We start from the raw sequence: 17,455 nt of genomic DNA, 5'->3' as shown, positions 1-17,455 counted from the left end.
CCTGTATCTGCAACACCATCTGCATTGTCACCCCAGTCCCAGTGTCCCAGTGGCACAGAAGTGAGGCGCTGAGTTAAGGCTAGAGGGCTAAGCCCTAACCAGGGCAGCCTTCCTGACCAGCAGCTGTCCTGCCTGCTTTTCCTCTCCCCTCAGTGGGTCAGACACACTGGTCGATCCCAGATCCCTGTCTGTTTCTGGTTGAAAATGCACACCACATCCACACAGACATTGAGAAGGAATGCACTTGACAGTTAGTTGTAGGGTCTCTGGGCTGGGTGGTTCCTCCCCACACCTCACACATTTGTTCTAGGACTAACACAAGAGAAAATAAAACCTAAAAGCTACCTTTAAAAAAAAAGGGGGGGTGTTACTATTTTAAGAAAGTTTCTTGCAAGTGTTCAAGCGGAGCCTGAGAGCTGTCTGTGTGGACTGGAGGCCAGGGGCGGCTGGGTGGAGCCCAGGGACAGCTGGGAACCCAGGAGGAAGGAGCTCCACCTCCTCACTGGGGGCCACGCCCACAGCACAGGTAAGAAAGCTGTCCTAGTCAAATTTGCTGTATCCCACCCAGTCACCCCAGCTGCTCTTGGTGGCCACTAGCAAGTACAGCAGGGCTGGCTGGCTTCTCACCCCAAGCACTGGGGTCAGCACTGGGCCACTTACCCACAGCAAGCAGCCAGGGCAGTTTAATCTTCACAACCCATACCATTTTTATACTGGGCATCGTTAGAAGATGGGTGGGTTAGGGACTAGGTGTCAGAGCATAAACACATCTTGTGTGGGCATGGGGTGGAACACACCTTTAATCCTAGCACACAAGATTTAGGCAAGCAGATCTCCGTGAGGTAAGAGGCTAGCCAGGGCTATATAGCTCCCAGGCGCAGGGCACACACTCATAGGCTCCCACCAGTAACTCGCTAGAGCAATTCATTGCCAGTGACCTTCCAGGGGTCACAAGTATGTTCCCATGAGCACGCTCTAGAGTCTCCCCAAACCCTTCAGTAGCCTGTGCAAGGAAAGGCAGGTTGGACCATGGAGAGGATGTTGGGGCCCACCATGAAGAACAGAGCTGACTTCAAGAAACTCTGCTGGTCCTCTTGCCAATGCCTAAGGTCCAGACAGAGGCTTGAGAAGGAAAGAACTTCTAACACAGGGCTCCTTTCTTCTCCCTTCACATGTGCTCATTGACTGCACGGCCATGTGACTGTCAGTTACATAAAGATACACAAAGTCACACACACTGCTGGCACTGCCCGACCTGCTAAGAGCAAGGTTCTGAAAAAGCAGGCCCCACGCCTCCTGCATGCGTCAGCTTGAGAGGGAGAGGGAAAAGGTGCTGTGTCCAGCTGGAAGCCCCAAGGGCAAATGGGAAACAGCATGGTGACTGGCTTTCTTTCCCAAGCCAGAACCTGCCAGGAGTGGGTGTCTGGCCGGGATGGAAGCCCTCACACGAGACACAGGCCACACAAACAGCAGCAGGTACATGCAGCCCCAACCCTGTCTCTAGCTCAGGTTTCAGTTGCTTAGAGACACCGTTAGGCTGTTCTCTAAGGACAAGGCCACAGGGCTGAGAAGGAAGAGGGAGCTGGAGGGTCAGAGACCCCACCTAGGGGGCTGTGCTGTGTCTGGAGGGGTGCCACTCCTTGGGACTGACCCGTCTTCATGCAGGGCCCTCAGGGGCTGCATGTGCCACCAAGGTGGTCCCCACACTGCCAGGGCCTCCACACACATGCTTCTTTACATCACAGTCCTGAGCCGTACCTGCTACTAGCTTTTTAATCTCAGCTGTCCGTCCCATTGAGAGGCATATGGAAGAGAGGCACAATAGGAAACCATGAAAAGTCTCTTCTTCAGAAAGAAAAAAACAATCAAAGAATCAAGCATGTTTAGGTGACAGATTACAGAAACTGGAACCAACAAATTTAGTCAGACTAAAACCAGAGACAAAAATAACAAGTGTGGGAAAGTTCCACAAATAAGTTGTGAGCTCCAACCAAGCAGAAGAAAGCTCTGGGTTCTACCTTCCAGGTCTGCACTGTCAGCCAGGAGCAGTGGCTGAGCAGCTGCTCAGGTCTGGCCTTCAGGGCTGAATGAGAAGCAAAGCCTCAGTCTTTTCAAACCCACTGCTGGGCACAAGTACCCTAGGCAGGCCCAGGTCAGACTTCAGCTGAGGGTTCACCAAAACTAACTAGGCAGGTGGTCACTAGAGGGCTCCTGGGCGGGCTAGCACTGCAGCCCCTGCACAAGAAACACCACAGGGAGACCATAAAGCCAAAACGGACATGAAACTTTAGAGGAACTCAGGGCACATCAGCCGTGGCAAACTTCAAGTGCTGGGGGACACGGGGCATGCTGCTGACCACCAACGCCACCCCAGCCCGACCTGCGCACAGGTACACCTCAGGCACAGCCTTCAAATGAGTCTTCAAACCTGTGTACCAAGGCCTCCCTCCCAGCCTTTAAGCAAGAGTAGAGAAAATATTAACCTGCTTAAAGAGGAAATCAAAATAGTAGTTAAAAGCCATGTGACGATGTGACACCTCTTTTAGGGGCACAAAAGGGGAGATTAAAAACAATCCTAGAGAGGTAGGAAATAGGGAGGGGTCACTGGAGGTGTTTCCTTAGCATAAAAACCATGGAGGCAGGAAGGACCCAGGAGCACCCATCCCACCCCAGTTCATTCTGGGGCTCCTCCCAAAGGGCCAGCCTCACCTTCCAGCTTGCTCCCTGCCTGGTCTCCACCCTGTTGCTCAGCCTCCTTCTTCTCCCTCTGCTCTGCAGCCTCCGGCCTTTGTACAGGGAGGCCCGCCTTCCCACCTGCACACAGGGAGACTCAGCTGCTTTGTTGGAAAGTCAGAGTTGGGTGTGGGGTGAGGGGCTGGCAGATGTTTCCTAAAATGACTCTATAGCTAGCAACCGCCACCCGCCCAGCACAGTTTATATCCAACCTGATGATTACCAGGGAAGTAATAAAGAAATATTTAACAATCTCAGCTGATGGCTGTGAGCCAATGGTGACTACCTGAGCCAATTAAAATGCGAGCGCTGTCCTAACCAGCTCTTAGACGGGTACTTAACAGTGTGTTACCTGTCAAGCGTTCCTGCACTGTCCCCCGTGTGCACCCCAAGAACAGCCTGGCACCTGACATTTAGTGGTCTGGCAACAACTGTGTGACAGATATTATGGAAGCTGTCAAGCTCCCAGGCTCTTCTTCACTCCACCAGCTGCTGAAGGGGCCGTGACATTCACATGCTAATCATGTGGAATGGGAGGGCTGGGGACTGAGAAGGACTAGCCCATTTCTGCTGCACCCACCAAGGGAGCTCCCCATGATGAACTCCAGGCGACTGACACTCACCAGCATCGCTCTCAGCAGCATTCTCCACGGGCTTCCACAGGGCGCCTCCAGCCTTCTGTGCAGGCTCCCTGCCGTCATCTGCTGCCAGAGCCTTCAGCTCCACAGAGTCCCTGGCCTGGGCAGCTGGCTGCGGATCCCTATTTCCTGGCCTGGAATCTTCCTTCCTGGGCTGCACAGGTGGCTGGCCATTTGCTTCTGGAACCTTCTGAGGACGTTCAGTTTCTCCTACTGCCAGGACTTGCCCGAGTCTCTTTCCTTCCCCTCCTCTCTCAGGTTCCTGCTTCTCCTTCTCTGACTCAGGCAGAGGTGGTGCCCCCTGCCCCCTGTCTGCAGGGTCTCCTTCATCAGGGAGCCTGGGAGGTGGCTTTTTCTCCTCTGGCCCTTCTTGGTCCTGGCCTTCATCCACCACCACTTTATCATGAGGGATGGGAGGCTCATGGCGATGGGCCTCACCCATAGGGACAGCAATACCTGGAAGGGCATAAGGACAGGTAGAGGAGATGAGGCTGAAGTTCCTAGGAATTAGAACTGTCCTCTGGCTCTCAAGTGTGACATGACCATAACCTCAGGTCCTCTACAGCTATCTGAGGACTGCCAGGACTCCAGAATGGTAATGTCACAAGAGGAACAGTAGAGGGCGGCTGTCTTGACCAAGGGGAAGGTGGAGCACAGGTCTAGGCTAAGTTAGACATGCGAGCCCTTCATAGGGCTGCTTACGCCTTTCTCTGTCAAGGCAGCTGGTTGGGGCCATTTACTTAGCACTCACCTTGGCCGGGGCGATCCAGCTGTGCAGCTTCCTGCTTCTCCTTGGGAGCTTCCCCGCCAGGCACATCTACTGGACCCTTGATCTGGGCCTGCTCCAGTACCTCTTTGTCCTCTGCTGGCTTTAGCTTCTCTTGGCTATCCTCAGCAACAACTACAACGGGATCCTGGACTGCAAGCACAGCATAGTGAGTCACCAGAAACCAGTACAGGCTGGGCCATCTTCCTAAGATCGGGACCATATATCGAAGCCAAATGGCAGAATGGAGGTTTCTTCCTGTTTAATCATGATTATCAGCTAAACGGTACAGAATCCTTCCTTTTCATTCATGATAAAAAACGTCGTAATTCAATTTATACCTGTAGTCAGATGACATGCTGTGTAATACTTGTCCACAACCACCAGGTGGCAGCGTGAGCACACAGCCAGGCAATGTCCCTAGGGTCTCCCAGCAGGGACCAACTGCTTGCCCTGAGGCCTAAGCTGAAGGACTTTTAAGGATATGGTTGGGTGGGCCTGTCAACCTCTTGCTGTTGGTGGGGGAAACTCACACCACAAGGTGAGACGAAAGGAGAGGCTGCCAAAGTTGTCCTTCACATGCCCACAAATGCATAGGGGTCCATGTTCCATCAGGAAACACAGCAGAGTACTGTGGCTCCAGAACTGGAGAAAACTAGCTTCACTGAAAAGACTGCTTTTGAGAGCTTGGGACCTAGCTGGGCTGGTAGCACACACAGGCCCTGGCCAGGGCTCAGTACCAGCATAACATAAACTAGGTATAGCATCATCATATGCTTTGGAGGTGGATGTGGGAACCTTACAGATTCTAGGTCATCCCCGGGCTAGTTTCAGGCTAGCCTGGGCTACGTGAAATCCTATCTCAAAAAAACAAAACAAAAAAAACCATGTTCCGAGTGCTGGGGAATCATAAGAGGATCTGAAGAGCTATGCAGATGAAAAACCACCTTAGAAAACAGAATGTGAAGACGGCCATGTGGTTCTGAGCACTGACTGCTTGTGCAAAGGGCCTGATTCAGTCCCTAGTACCCACACCGGGGTTCAGACCATCTCTAACTCCACTTCTCGTTGGTCTGATGCATCTTCTAAGCTTTCAGACAGCAGGCATACACATGATATACAAACACATACATACGAGAAAAAAAGTTAAGGTTTGTTTGGTTGGTTTTTTGGTTTTTTTTTTGTTGTTGTTGTTTTTTTTTAATGTAGCCATGGCTGTCCGGGAACTCAAAGATCCACCTGCCTCTGCCTCTGCTGGGATTAAAGGCGTGCACCACCATCACCCAGCTAAGAAGAAAAACCTTTTAAAACAACAGCAAAGGCCAGTCTACTCTGAGCAGTGTCTCACTCGTGTTCCGGTGAGGCGGAGGCCTGCTGCTCACTGTCTGGAGCCCTGGGGCAGGCTCCGCCCGCATGGCAGCTAAGCATTTGGCTCAGTGACCACACAGGTATGGGGTTGCCCTAATGCTCTTCTGAGAGGCCTCTCAGGATTGCCAAGCCTGTCTGTATTCTAAGATAGGAAGTAGCCTGTCAGGCAGAAGCTGTGAGCCTGTGAGGGTTTTCTAGGCCCTACTACCAACAGTGAGCTCCAGGAATTCATGGCTGCTGGCCAGCACTGGACATGGGCTCTCCAAGATAGAACAGACCTTTCATCAGGAATGCATGTTGACAATGACCCCAGCCACAACCAAACATAAACTTCCAAAGCTGGCAGCTCTCACCCTGCACAGCCCCTCCCATTTGTTTCCAATTTCAAGGCAACCACAGGGTAAAAACAGGAAACAGTGTGGTGGTAAGGTTCACCTGCCTCACTGGCCAACTGACAACCAAGAAGTGAAGGCTTGGCCTGGTATGGCCCCGAGGAGGGATGGCAATGCTCAATGAGTAAGACTCCTCACACACTCTACCTGCCATCCCCTGTAGTCATCAGGCCTGCTGACAGTAACTGGAGCCAGCAAAGACCCATGTTTTGTCCTCCCATGCACAGATGGACCAATGAGGTGACAAGCCACATGCTCACCTGCTGCAGTGTTTCCCTAAGGGACAGACAGGAGTCCTGCCTCCCAGAAGGCCCACCTCAGGAGGTCTTGCTTGTGGAGCAGGGCTTGCTACAGGCTGTAAGTGTTCTCCTTCGTTCTTCCCTCCCTCCTCCCCTGGCCCTCTCGGAGACAAGCTCTACCACTCCGCCTGACTATCAGGCTTGAGGCCGCTTCTGCCTCTGAGGAGCTGGACAGCAGGCCCCACATCCCAGTGGAGGTCTGCTGGTCACTGGCCTCCTGCGCTCATGCTCACCCCTGCATGCTGGCATCCAACCTAGAGATGCTAAAAGCCTTCTCCCTCTGGATGAGGTCCTGCTAGTGCAAGAACCGTCGCACCTCTCAAGAGCTCAGCAACCCAGGCTCCTGAGGAAGCCAGCCCCTGTTCTAGGGAGCTATCCTAATAACTAGTTTCTGCTTTGTTCTCCAGGCTTCAGTGAGGAAAGTGTTACCTGCTGAGGTCTGACTTACAACCCAATCTTTTGGGCTTAGCTGGATGGCTCCATAGCTCATCTGTCCAATTATGGCTCAGACAATAAGCTCCTGCAAGCTGGAGGGCTAAGCTAATGACCAGGACCGACATTGTAGTGTTAGCATCAGCAAGGAAGCCTTCTGAGCCCTTCACTCTTGGTTCCTCCTCCACATGAAGCAGGTGCAAGGGAAAGCTAGCACCTTGCCCCTTGAGCAGCACCTCAGCCACAGCACACAGAGGTCTGACATAGGTCAGCAGCTACCCAAGGGGAACCCTTCTAATCCAGCAGGTCTCATGAGGATCACCACCCCAGGGAAGGCTGTGAAACGAGCCCACTGCATCTCCCGGATAGTTCGGCAGAAAAACTGAACGTGAAAATAGTAGGACAAAGGAGCACATGATTTAAAGTGCTTTTAAAACCTCATGAGGCATAGAGGAGAAGTGACAGGACCCTTGTCAAGAGGTCAGCCAAGGAGGGAGGAACATATAGCAGCAGGGTCTCTCCTGGATGAATCTTGACACTATCTAAAGCTCTGGGGCCTCTGCAACCTCCACAAGTGGCCAAGGCAGGTAGCAGCAGAAACCATGGAAGGTCCCAGAGAAGAGCGATGACAAGAAGGCAGAGGAAAGGTCTATTCTAAGACTCTGGGATACAGCCATGTGCCTGACAGGGACCCGAGGTCACCTGTACCTGGCACCCACGGCACCCCATGGCCAGGTGGCATAGCCCCCTAACTTCTACTTCCCACTAACTAACCGGTGCTACCCCCCATGCTGCAGAAGCAGGAGGCCTGGGGAATGGCGTGAGCTGTCCTGTCCCAGGGTGCGCAAGGTGGGTGGGCAAGAGGAGGAAAGGAAGCAACAGCACCAAAGTGTTCCGAGGAGGAGCCGGAACTCTACAAAGTCCAGACCATCCCCAAGACCATCTAGGGCACCGTCAGGCACAGAGATAAACAGCCTAACTAGATTTTTTAAATGGATAACTGTCTTCTTGAGCATTCACAGGGACTCGGCCAGGCTCACCAAAGGCCCACGAGGCCAAGCATGGGGCCTCGGCTGCACCCGATAGTCACATGTATCACGTGAGAGTACAGTGCAGTCACAGCACAGTCACGTGTACCACGTGAGAGTGCAGTGCAGTCACAGAACAGTCACGTGTACCACGTGAGAGTGCAGTGCAGTCACAGCACAGTCACGTGTACCATGTGAGAGTACAGTGCAGTCACAGCACAGTCACGTGTACCACGTGAGAGTGCAGTGCAGTCACAGAACAGTCACGTGTACCACGTGAGAGTGCAGTGCAGTCACAGAACAGTCACGTGTACCACGTGAGAGTACAGTGCAGTCACAGCACAGTCACGTGTACCACGTGAGAGTGCAGTGCAGTCACAGAACAGTCACGTGTACCATGTGAGAGTGCAGTGCAGTCACAGCACAGTCACGTGTACCATGTGAGAGTGCAGTGCAGTCACAGAACAGTCACGTGTACCACGTGAGAGTGCAGTGCAGTCACAGAACAGTCACGTGTACCACGTGAGAGTACAGTGCAATCACAGCAGTCATGTGTACCATGTGAGAGTGCAGTGCAGTCACAGCACAGTCACGTGTACCATGTGAGAGTGCAGTGCAGTCACAGAACAGTCACGTGTACCACGTGAGAGTGCAGTGCAGTCACAGAACAGTCACGTGTACCACGTGAGAGTACAGTGCAATCACAGCAGTCATGTGTACCATGTGAGAGTGCAGTGCAGTCACAGCACAGTCACGTGTGCCATGTGAGAATACAGTGCAGTCACAGCACATGATGGGCTCTCACTAGAACAAGCAGATTCTGACTGGGACCCCACACCATCAAAGAGATCAATAAACAAGGCTCTCGCACCCGATGGTGCAGCTGACAAGGCAGTCAGAGAAGGCTCTTAGTCCCAGCCCTGCCCAAACCAGGCAAGACCTCAATTAAGTAGGAGGCCGAGTGACTAGAAAACAGAATTAGCTAAAAACAGACGGCATGTGGTTCTGAGAGGAGCCATGTGTGTTGTTACAGCCTCATGAAGAAATGGAAACCAGATGTTGCCTCAGAGGGCACAGGTGAGCAGGCTGCCTGTACATTCTATAGAGATGGGACACAGCTGCTGGCTATGACCAGAAGCTGCACAGGACAGCCACGCACAGGACAGCCATAGGGGCCTGGGTGTGGACTGAGGAGAAACTAGTTATCAGCCCAATGAGACACAACTGCACCAGGTTTCGCTAGGGTGACCTCAACAGTACCCAGTGCCATGATGTCCTCACTACCCACAGCAAGGGAGCATGCTCAACTCCTAGTTTATCAGAATGCCTCCGTCACCACCATGCATCTCTCCCTTTCCATGTTGCTGTTCCCACGTCAACACCTGTTCTCTGCTGGTAGCACGGGCAGTGGCATCAGACTTTTCCATCTGCTAGGGAGGGCATGCAATGTGCACCTCCTTCCTCAAGCAAACCTCTTCCCAGTCCAGATTACCAGCTCTACAGCCACACTACACATGGTCCTCTGCGGCTTCTCATCATTTGTCTTCAGTCTCTGGGAACCCCAGCTATCCACCGGGGTCCCCAGTGACCTTGACTTCTTGACCTCTTGATTCCTGGGAGCTGGGACAGGAGGACTCTTCTCTGCCTTTGCCAATCCAGGAAGACAGATGAGAGCATCTTCAGCTACCTAAGCCTAAACCTCACTGACTTTTAGTCTAATGGGTAACACCCACCACTGCCAGAGAGAGAAGCCAGGATTGCTGTTATCCAAGACAGTACCTGCTAAAGCACCCATATTTGCTGGCACTCACAGCTGCCAGGCAGGCTTGGGGCCTCAGCCTGATGGTGAATACTGGCCCTGTGTTACCCTTAGCAGCTATGCCTAGGAAGGCCTGGGGTAAATCAACCAGAATAAACAGACATGCACAGAAAGTGACTCTTAAAACACATAGCCTGGATCCCTGTGGCATGAGCACAGATCGGGGAGATGGGGCACCACCAAGACCCTTGCTGGGGCGGTATGGCCAGTAATGGCAAGAATAAAGAACAAGAGACAGTGAACTAAGCTGAGATACACTAGCTGACTTTGTCAAGAAGAAAACTGGCTCAAACTTAAATCCTTAAAACAAACGTGGGCAATACGCATAAATGTATGTACCTTTTAGTGTTCACAATGGCCAGACATGAAGATCTGAGCCCAAGATGGCACTGTGCCATCCCCCGAGTCACCTGTACAGAGGTGGCAGTACATTGGCCAGCCTCCATGTAGAGTGCATAGCTTCATGGAATGGGGTTGGTTGGGCTGAAGCCTAGAACTTCCCACTTAGCTCCATCACTTACAGGACAAAGGCTACTAACAGGGGACAGAAATCCTTGAAGCAGAAATAACGGGTTACTTGGAAATTACTACCCATGACCATGAGCTGGTACTGAGGACTCTCACAGCACCAGAGTTCAGGATTTGGGTCGGGGCCTGTGTATGTACCTGATAGCCGGGCTGCCTCCACCTTCATTGCGCCCTCAGCATCTCCTCGGCGGCCGCTGCGAGCTTCTTGCGTCAAGTCCAAAGGAGCTTCTTCGGTCACAGAGAGGGTGGTGAGTGTGCTGACCACGAGGATGCCCAGGCCGACCCAGAGCACCACCTGGACCAAAGACCCCAAGACAGGAGGAATGACGATCATCCCTGTATCCAGCTGGAAGCTATGGACGGAGACTCTGAGGCTTCCTGGAAGTACTCAAGTAGGGTTCTCTTTTTCCTTTTCTGACACAGGGTGCTACATAGCCCAGGCTAGCCTCAAACTCACAAATTTCCTGCCTCAGCCTCGAGGGCTGGGATGAGTTGTGCACCACAAGGCCAGGCTAAGGTCAAGTTTCTCAACCACTGTGGTAAGAGAAGCAAGACTCTGAGCAACTACCCACTGTAGAGTGGTGGCTCTTGCAGATCTTTCTTTAGGTGCATACTCTCCAAGGACCCCAAAATGTAGGCCTGTCCATGGGCTGTGGGCCACACAGGCTGGGTATCCACCATCACATTACCCACATCAATTCCAAATAACAGCTGGACACATGCGACCCGGCAAGGTCTGATACCCTGCCGGCAGAACCAGGGATACAGGCTTCACCTCTCATCTGAGGTAGGAGTGGCCATGGGCACCCACCAGGGCTACAGTCAATGTGCTGCTGGCTTTCATGGGGGCCTTCCCTCCTTTTCGAGGGGCCCTACAATTGATAATAAATTCTGTGGTACTACAGACCCCTCCTATTGTAGGGCCCCTCGAAAAGGAGGAAAGGCCCCCATGCCGCCAGACACCTGCTAAGCCCCCTCTCCACTCTGTGTCTGGGATGCTCCCAGTACAGGTGTTGCTATTTGTGCCTTGGTCCGGCTTCCTCAAGCTTGCTGAGGGGCAGTCCCTCCTGGTTGCACAGTCTGCAAGAGGAGCCGACAAAGTTGCCTCTTAGCCAGAGGATACTCACTGCCTTGATGTCTCAGAGCCCCTGACATTTCTGGCAGGAACCATGGCTATCCAGTGAGCCAAAGTCTATGTGGGGATACTGTCTTATCTGTATCCCCTTCGGTCGGAACCTGCATTCTACAGTACTCAGGGGTTCAGGGCCCCTGCCCTCACCATACCCTAAACTCTTTTCTTAGCTCTGTGGAGGCTGTTTCCTGAAACTCACCATACTAATCGCTCCTATAAAGAAAAGATTCAGGGCTCAGTGCTCACTGGCCGACCAACAGTCATCTCAGGAAAACAAAACACGTATGGTCTCAGCCTCTGGGCGGCATCAGCTCCCCAAGGCAAGGGTGCGGTGCGAGCTAGCACAATGATGGCTGATTGGTGCTGAGGCTGTCTCAGGAGGTAGACTCTGAAAATTCTTTTGGGCCCTGATGACCCAAGCTGTGCCCTCATGACCTGTCCTAGGCCAGCCCTCTGTTTTCAAGGCTCCTGTTCCCCAACTCCGACCTGGTAAAGAACAGAAACCAGGCTCACGATACAAAGGTCAGAGGATCTGGATGGAAGTTTAAATCAGCCACTGAAGGAGCCAAGAGAGGGCTTCACATCATGGTCTGGACCCGAATGCCCTTCTTTCTCAGTGTGACACTGGCTCTGGCAGGCTAACAGAGCCAGCCTCCCACCCCACCTTCTAACAGCGCAGCGCACTCAGTATTTCTCCAGCTGACAGCAGAAATGACCTTTTTGCTGGAGCCATGAGAAAAAATGTTTCTCCCTAAATGCATTTCCCACCCACTGGTGGGGCAGGCCAGGCCTGGAGAGCAGTGAGTGGGCCAGAAGATAAAGGGCTGCTGCTCCATAATAGAATCCCAGTTCCTGATGAGGACGCAGCCCGGGGACTCTGACAGGGCCTGGTGTTCTGTCCCCCGTGCACCCAGCCAAGAGGGCTCTCCTAAGTGGCCTGGACCCAAGGTAGAGACATTTGCTGGTCATTTCATATCCGTTATTTTCAACGGGGACTATCAGTCATCAACTCCATGGAGACTGACAAGGGAAGGTAGCATTTCAGCCATGACTTTGAATGATTTATTCCAACCTTCAGCTTTCTGAGCTTAACACCACCACCACCACCCAGAAAATAAAACAACAACAAGAACAACAAAAACCCATTAACTCTGCTGATACTGGGAGACAAGCTTCTTGAAAAACTCCAATTATAGGCCAGGTGTGATGGCACATGCCAATAATCTCAGCACTCAGGACGTGAGTCAGGGGATCCCTGAGTTCGAGGCCAGCCTGGTCTATAGAGCGAGTACCTGGACAGCCAGGGCTCTGTAGGGAGACCCTGTCTCAAAGACAAAACAGAAAGAAAAATCCCCCTTATGATCAACTTAGAAACTGAGTTCACAAAGTTCTCAAGACAGAGTAGAGTGGACAGGAGGTCCCCAGCCCCCACCTGCCCTCCACCTCTTGAGGAGAGGTGGTGAAGCCAGCTCCGAGCGTACAGGCACACCGAGAAACACGTTACGTAGAAAATGAAGATGGACTAGACGGGGACTTGTACAGTCGTAGGAAAGGCTGGAGTGTATTCCAACTACAATCCATGGGACCCAGAAACAGGCTCAGTCCATCCTACCTTGGGTGCTTAAACCCCCCACTCTGAAAGATGCTGACTCCTGCTCCACAGAGCAGAGGCCAGCAGGATGCACAATCAACTCTTTTCTTCAGACCAAGACAACAGGCTCTGCATGCTATAAGGATGTCTACTGGCCACCAGCACGCTACACACCCAGCTGATCACCCCGCTGATGGTCGCAAGCCTCGTCTTACTGCTTGGACTCACCCCTACGCACGCTTGTCAGCGGCTGGCTCCGAGGGCCCCGCCCCAGGCCAGCCTCGCCCACTGTCACACACTCACCCTCTCCTCTGAGGCAGCAGAAGACCCCAGGCAAGAGCTCCAGATCTGCTCAGCTTGAGGGAGCCATGGAAACAACAAGGCTAAAGACATCTATGTGCTCGCCCATGGTGGCGGCCTGCGCAGTGAGTGCACCCATTAACAGGCAGGCACCTAACTGAAGCTCTTGGCGACATTTTTGCCACAGCCAGAACAGACCATACCCAAAGAATACTAAGTGCTACTGACCACGGGTACGAAGCGTCTTTAGTGAGTGCAAACAAGCAGGAACATACATCTACATCTTGGGTAGTGTGGGAAGCCCAGGGTCCCAAACTGTCCCTGAGCTGTACTGGGCTATGGGTTGGTATGCCGACTGCCACCGTGTGTGTGATGAAGTGCTAACAGCTCCTTTGGAGTTCCGAGTTCTGAGTTCCTTTCCAGTCCTGTCAGCTGCAAGGCAGGCTAGAGAGTCAGGGAGGGGGAGCCAGCCCAGGGCAGCCTCAGGCCCAGGGAGAAGACCCAGCTAGCCTCAGAGTCAGCCCGGCTCCCAGAGCTGTGCCTCAGCTTCCTGCAGCGGAAGAGCTGCTTTTGAAGCAGGGATCTTGGTCGATAAGCAGGATCCGGTGTGCCAGACATCTGATTTCAGAGCACCCTGCTGACTGCAATTCTGGCATCGATCCATCTTAATGTAGTCCAGAGCCAGCCAGGAAAAGACACAAATCCACCCCCTACAGTGCAGCTCAGGCTTGGAAAATACAGGGGTCTGAGCAGGGCCACAGTCCATAAACATCCTATCTCCCCCCATCCCTCAAGGAGCTCCACAGTGGCTCCCCGAGGAGCCCTAACTCCTAACACTGTAGAGCCCTAGGACTGGGCAGAGAACACACCTTTCTGTCCTGGACAAAACAGTCCATACACTTGAATTCTAGAGACGGAACATATACCCAAGGCCAGGCTCAGTAGAGCACCTTGATTCTGGTACCAACAGTACCAAAGTACCATGTGGGTGAGCGGGTCCCCCTGCCTCAGGCACCTCACTCTAGCAGACTACAAGACAGGCACTGACCTGCTGAGAGCTCATTGCTATGTGCGCAGGTGTGTGCCACTCACACTTGCCCAAGATCAGCTGATTCCAAAGTGGGGCCAGCAGAGCCTTTATTCCTGGAAGAATCCACTACTCTTGCAAGCGTCCTGGGACTGCAGTGCCCCCTGCTGGTTTCATAGCAGGAGATCCTCAAACAGCAACCCACAAGGCCAGCCAGCCTCACTAAGGATTAGAGACAGAAAGCAACTGCTGGGTGAAGCTAGGTTTTTGTTGCCGTTCACTGGGCCACTGTCATGCTTTCTCATCATCCTTCCTTCACGCACCCTCGCATCCTCGCACTAGCTGCCCACCAGCCTTTTCTGGCTCTTTGTGAGGCCCCCAAGCAGAGAGCAAACACCGCACTGAGCCAAACGTTCAATTGACCGGAGGAGCTGGCTCAGCTTGTCCCTTCCTTCTGCAGGAGCAGCTGGGACAGGGCCTGGTTCCTGCTTCGCAGACCTGGCCACACTTCCAGAGAATATTTTTCACAGTATGGAAGCTACCACATGCCCCAGTCAGCCCAAATGATCACCTGGTTGAGTAGAGCAGCACAGAGGCTGGAGGATTCACGGCAGAACTGCAGTATCTTCCTACCTCAGTCAGAAAGGAGTTCAAACATTCAAGAGCCTCAGGAAGGAAAGGTTAGACCAGGTCATGGCTCAATTGGTAGACACCTGGTGTACCACACATGAAGCCTTAGGTCAGATCTCTAGCACTACATGACATCTGAGAGACAGAGGCAGACCGAGCTGAAGCTCAAGGACATCTTTGGCTATGTGGAAGGTTTGAGGCCAGCCTGGGCTACACAAGACCCTGTCTCAAAGGCCAGGCTATAAAAAACAAGCAGATGCAGCAGGTGCCATGGCGTTGTGAGAGAGCAGAGGGAGAGACCAGCAGTTGACTGTAGGCCAACTAAGTGAGCAAGCAGGCATTTACTCTGGTGAGCCACCATGTGGGTGCTGAGAACCCGACTCAGGTTCTCAGGAAGATAAGGAAATACTTTTACACGCTGAGTTAAATCCCCAGCCCAGGGCTGGTGAGATGGCTCAGTGGGTAAGAGCACCTGACTGCTCTTCCGAAGGTCCAGAGTTCAAATCCCAGCAACCACATGGTGGCTCACAACCATTCGTAACAAGATCTGGCGCCCTCTTCTGGAGTGTCTGAAGACAGCTACAGTGTACTTACATATAATAAATAAATCTTTAAAAAAAAAAAAAAAGAAATCCCCAGCCCAAGAAAACCTTTCTTCCTTTAAATTTTACATTTATAAATTTTATGTGTATGAGGGCTTTGCCTTCACAAGTGTGCACCACATGCCTGCCTCATGCCCGCTGAGGTCAGAGGTTATAGATGGTTATGAACTACCATGCAGAAGCGGGTCTCCTTCAAAAGCCACTGATTCTCTTAACTGCTGGGCCAACTCTCCAGTCCCAAGAAAGTCTCTCTAACTAGGATTCCCTCCCATTCTACCCCCCCCCACACACACACACACAGCTGAGGTTAAACAGTGGGATTTGACAAACTAGTGAGCTCATCTGCCACCCAACAGGCAATGAGTTAACCTCACTGCCAAACTGCCACATCAAGTCCTGTAGAAAGCTGGTATCGCACGTTTTCCCCATATACCTACAGCACTAGGTGAGAACACTGAGGTCACCCGGCTGGCGACACGGGCAACAACTCCAGGGAGCAAGGTAAGCACTCAGGGAAAGGCCACAGTCTAGACTCCAGAGTGACTCACCAGGCTGGGCACTGAGAATTGGAGCATAGGCTCCAGCGGCCACAGCCTGAGGGAGAGAACAAAAGCCCACGCAAGCATGATGCCCGAGTGTGCCGCTCTCCTCAAGTACAAGCCAGGGGAGAGCAGAGCACGGAGGGAGCACAGCAGCTGCCAAGATGAGAGTGATGATGCCAAGATGAAAGGCAGTGAGAATTGGCAACATGAGATCCGAGGAGCAAGGGCACACTGAACCCAAGTTTATCCCAGCTAGCTACAGCCTCTGCCCATGACCTCACAGGGCACACCGGGGGCGTGGATGGGGGTGGGGTCACACCGCTCAGAACCTCCATCGTTTCCTAAACATGACTGAAAAGCACTAAGCATACCAGGAGACAGGACTAAACCACAGAACACTAAGGACCAAAAATGGAATATCAGTCAGAACTGAGGGCAGCCTCCTAGATTCACAATGGGGTTATACCTTGATAAGCCCAACGTAACTTGAAACTACCTAAAGTTGGAAACAACGGCGAATGCACCAGGGCCTCAGTCTCCTCTCTGTTGCTGTGATGAACACCCTGACAGCAGCACCTAGGGGAGAAGGGGTATACTTTGGCTCACAGTTTCAGGGTACAGCTCCCCATAACAAGAAAGGCATGGGAGCAAGAGCTGATGGCAGCTGCTCAGCTGTATCCTGGGCAGGAAGGAAAGGGAGACCCTTGCTCAGCTCACTTCTAGGGTCCATGACACCACAACCAGAGATGGTCCTGGCTCACGACTAGAATGAGTATCTCATTTGATTGGGAATGAAGATAACCCCTCACAAGCATGCACAGAGGCTAACCTAATCTAGCCCACCATCTAGTGCCTCGAGGCTTGTCTCTCAGGTGATCAGAGGTATGGTCAAGCTGACGATTAGCACTAACCAACATGCCATCTCTCGCCTTTTCTTTTTCTTCTAAGACAGAGTTTCTCTGTGTAACCCTGGCTGTCCTGGAATTTACTCTGAAGACCAGGCTGGCCTCGAACTCAGAGATCTAGTAGCCTCTGCCTCCTGAGCTCTGAAATTAAGGACGTGCCCATCACCACCCCAGCTGCCATCCCTAGTGTCGAGAGTCACTGACTTCTGAGAGTGGGCTAGAAGGGAGTTACAGCTTGTCATTGCCACCCAGTGCCACAAGAGCTTCCACAGCACTGACTTGAGAAGGTCGAATATCCATGTACAGCATCTACTGAGTGTGTGTGAACTTCACACCACTGTAAAGTCAAAGAGCTGTGTAGGCCTGCGGTCGTGAGAAACCGTCCATAACAGAAGCAATAATGATGCTGAGGGCTGCGAGGCAGCTCAGTCCACAAAATGCTTGCTGTATAAACACGACTATCTGAGTTTACACAAACACACACACCGCAGGCACACACACACCCCAACCCCAACCCCATGTTAATAAGTAATGGCCTGGGGTGGATGGAACTGCCTTTAATCCCAGCAATCAGGAGGCAGAGGCTGCCTGGTCTACATAGTGAGTTACAAGACAGTCAAGGTTACACGGTGAAATCCTGTTTCATAAAAACAAAATCAAAGCCAGGCAGTGGTAGCGCACACCTTTAATCTCAGCACTTGGGAGGCAGAGGCAGGTGAATCT

The 17,455-nt window shown here is 52.5% G+C and overlaps 1 protein-coding gene across 11 annotated transcripts in view; it reads right to left on the bottom strand.

Annotated features, from left to right (window-relative positions):
• Window positions 1-17,455, bottom strand: part of Slc38a10 (solute carrier family 38 member 10) — a 47,213-nt gene that overhangs the window by 2,269 nt on the left and 27,489 nt on the right. For 4 of the 11 annotated variants that reach the window (XM_029483444.2, XM_029483445.2, XM_085829363.1 and 1 more), the window contains exons 11-15: window positions 10,142-10,298; window positions 4,123-4,290; window positions 3,357-3,827; window positions 2,710-2,814; window positions 1,759-1,782 (exon numbers count right to left, since the gene is read on the bottom strand). In XM_029483444.2, the coding sequence (XP_029339304.1) occupies window positions 1,759-1,782; window positions 2,710-2,814; window positions 3,357-3,827; window positions 4,123-4,290; window positions 10,142-10,298 (925 nt within the window). The remainder of the gene's footprint in view (window positions 1-1,758; window positions 1,783-2,709; window positions 2,815-3,356; window positions 3,828-4,122; window positions 4,291-10,141; window positions 10,299-17,455) is intronic. The other 7 variants (XM_021175470.3, XM_085829366.1, XM_085829367.1 and 4 more) reach the window with 2 other exon arrangements.

This window comes from Mus caroli, unplaced genomic scaffold (assembly GCF_978045245.1).
Source record: "Mus caroli unplaced genomic scaffold, Mus_caroli_1 scaffold_13, whole genome shotgun sequence".
Lineage (NCBI taxonomy): Eukaryota > Metazoa > Chordata > Mammalia > Rodentia > Muridae > Mus > Mus caroli.
The sequence above is the reverse complement of the archived record's forward strand: the minus strand, read 5'-3'. Positions and strand labels throughout refer to the sequence as shown.